Below are 3,160 nucleotides of genomic sequence, written 5' to 3'. Positions count from 1 at the left end.
CATAGTAATAAGAGGTTGATGATGTGTTATTACGGGAAAGTATGATTGTTCCATTTGTAGCATGAAGTAAGTCTAAAGTAATATAATAAATGCATTAATATGGTTTGCATTTACATGTAAATATGGTTAATTAATTGCTAGGATATAATACAAATTTAATTTCAACAAACTCTTCAAATTTAATTCTAATTTATGTTCATAAATTTTATACTCTTTGATGCAGTGTTTTGCTTGGTTAAGTTGCTTGTCTGATTCATACTCTACATACTGTATTTGTAGTATATGCATCTATACACATCCAGAACGATTTGAGTAGCAATGAACATTAATTTTGGATAATAAACAAAACTGTAGGTGACAGTGGCTAATATTTGGAAAATAGAAATGCACTGATATACAATATTTTTACCTTATAGAGCAAAATTTATAAGGGCAGTAAATTTCCTAAAGTTTACGATTTTTGAAAATTCATAGAATAATTATAATCAATTTTTCTATCGCAAACAGTGAGCTTCAGCATAAATTAATTTACAAAATAGAATTTTGGCAAAATTTACAGCCCTTGTAAACTTTGTGCTATACAGTACTTTACACTGTAGTTACAAAAGTTGCATGTAGCTACAATTCTACTCAAGTTAAAATATGAAATTTATCACTAGTCACTACAAAAATATCAGCTTAATATCCTTAATTGAAACCCAAAGCAAATTTAAAATTTCATAAGTTTAGTATTATAGATCACTTATAATAAAACTATATTCCTGCATCATGAATTGTTTTAATTAAAGTCCATTGAAATTTGAATGACAGACCTGGCTACATTAGCCCATTTCACAAAAATTTTTGTTAGTGAACTCCAAACTGGCAAAAAATTTTATAATTTCAAAATAAAATTGTTATACAGCACTTACAATCAGTAATTTTGAAGACTTACCAGGAATTTTAGCACAAGTATCTTGGTTAATACCAAGTCTACTGTATGTAATATCAGCTACATGTAGCAGAAAATAATTCACATAATACATGTAGAAAAAATTACTGTCTTACTGCACTGGATTGATATACTGTTGGAGTAGGAGCAGCTGGTCACTGAAGTGTTGGGACAATTGTTGTGCTCTTTAAAACACAAATCATAACCAGTACTATACATGTTAGAAGTCCAAAAAGGCAAACTGTCATTTGAATCACTAAAAATAATTTTATACAATAATCATTAGTGAACAAATTGTAATCACATACTATGAAAGATGAAAGAACGAGAATGAATCATATCCCAGTTGCTTGCAGATAGTGTTGGCATCAGTAGAGTCAAACCCATCACTGCATATTGTCCCCCACTGTCCATTACAATAAACCTCAACACGTCCTTCATTAGAATAATCTCCATCTTGAAGACGTATCATACCAGTGTATGGATTACTGTTCCAGACCCTAGAGGTATCTGTATTAATACTGATTAATACAATGTAAAAATAATAATATTTTACAGCAGTATACAGTAGCATCATAACTATTACTGTTAACACAACCATAGTCAATGTAAGTAGAATAAGAACATTGAGCTATAGATAAATAGCTGCTACTGGCACAGTTAACATCATCCCATTTCATAAAAAGATAGTCTGTACCATAACTACATGGCAAAAATTTTACTAGTATATCTATGACATTTTCATGTACATATACCTAGTTAGTCCAGCTCTAGAGTAGCTTGAAGCTCCAGTGTATCCCAACTGATGACAAATGACATTAGCTTCAGCTGAATTATAATAGCTGTCATCACAAATGTTCCCCCAACCATTATAGTACACCCTTACTATTCCATAGTAATAAGTGGTTGAAGACACATTATTACGAGATAGAATAATAGTTCCAGCAGCTGCTTGAGCTAATTATATTAAAAAATCAAAATATACACATACATGTAGATAATACTACTATAATTGCTCTCACAATAGTATTGACTGCAAGTTGAAGCAGTCACAGTTCGTCTTGTCAACGTAGACTTTTCACCTAAAATAAATGAAGTATGATATAAAAGTGTGTTAAGCATGCCACTAGACTTATGAACAAATTAAAATATTAATATAAGTATTAATAGAAACAGAAATATATTTCAGGGAACAATGAAAAAAAATGTTATATAAGAGGTCAAACCATGAACAAAATTGGTATAAAGTGTACCGAGCAAGTTTTGATGTAAAATTACGGTATACTCCAAATAAAATTAAAATTTTTAAAAGTTTGATGATAATTGTATATATAGTTATTAAACTAATACTTTTGATCCTTACCAGACCCCTAATGCACCCTTACCAATTCTCAAAATGCATTGCACAAAACATTTTAATAAAAATTGATGTAGTATTACCACTGTAAAAATTATTTAATATTTACCACAATTGAGAGCAGCTGCAATTTTACAATTTGAAATTAAAGAAACTGAACAAGTATCAGTTACAAAGCATACATCAGTCGGTAAATTACGAATAGAGTGACTCCATCCTGCTGCATCACTAACATTCTCTTGTCTACAAAAAAAGGAGAAAAAAAAACTAAGTAAATATCTCCAGCTTTTATTAAATTTTAGCATACAGTGAAAAATTATAAAAACTTAATGATACATCATATCCCAGTTGCTTGCAGATTGTGTTAGCATTATTAGAGTCAAAACCATCACTGCATATTGTTCCCCACTGTCCATTACAATAAACCTCAACACGTCCTTCATTAGAATAATCTCCATCTTGAAGACGTACCATACCATCATATGGATTACTGTTCCAGATCCTTGTGGTATCTGTAATAATACTGATAAATGTAGCAATAATAATATCTTACAGCAGTATACAGTAGCATCATAACTGTTACTGTTAACACAACCATAGTCAATGTAAGTGGAGTAGGAACATTGAGCAATAGATAAATAGCTGCTACTGGCACAGTTAACATCATCCCATTTCATAGAAAGATAGTCTGTACCATAGCTACAAAACAAAAATTATCATTATCATTAATGAAATATACCTTGTTAGTCCAGCTCTAGAGTAGCTTGAAACTCCAGTGTATCCCAACTGATGACAAATGACTATAGCTTCAGTGTAACTATAATAGTAGTCATCACATATGTTCCCCCATCCATTATAATACACTCTAATTG

General features: G+C 30.6%; 1 protein-coding gene across 1 annotated transcript in view; it reads right to left on the bottom strand.

Moving 5' to 3' along the window:
* Positions 1-3,160, bottom strand: part of LOC105314354 (uncharacterized) — a 43,880-nt gene that overhangs the window by 6,106 nt on the left and 34,614 nt on the right. The window contains exons 51-54 of the mRNA XM_020002107.1: positions 2,596-2,800; positions 2,398-2,531; positions 1,954-2,013; positions 1,687-1,888 (exon numbers count right to left, since the gene is read on the bottom strand). Of these exons, the coding sequence (XP_019857666.1) occupies positions 1,687-1,888; positions 1,954-2,013; positions 2,398-2,531; positions 2,596-2,800 (601 nt within the window). The remainder of the gene's footprint in view (positions 1-1,686; positions 1,889-1,953; positions 2,014-2,397; positions 2,532-2,595; positions 2,801-3,160) is intronic.

This window comes from Amphimedon queenslandica, unplaced genomic scaffold (genome assembly GCF_000090795.2).
Source record: "Amphimedon queenslandica unplaced genomic scaffold, v1.1 AMPQUscaffold_12976, whole genome shotgun sequence".
NCBI classification, from domain to species: Eukaryota; Metazoa; Porifera; class Demospongiae; order Haplosclerida; family Niphatidae; genus Amphimedon; species Amphimedon queenslandica.
Note: the sequence above shows the minus strand (reverse complement) of the source record. Positions and strands in the feature narration are given on the sequence as shown.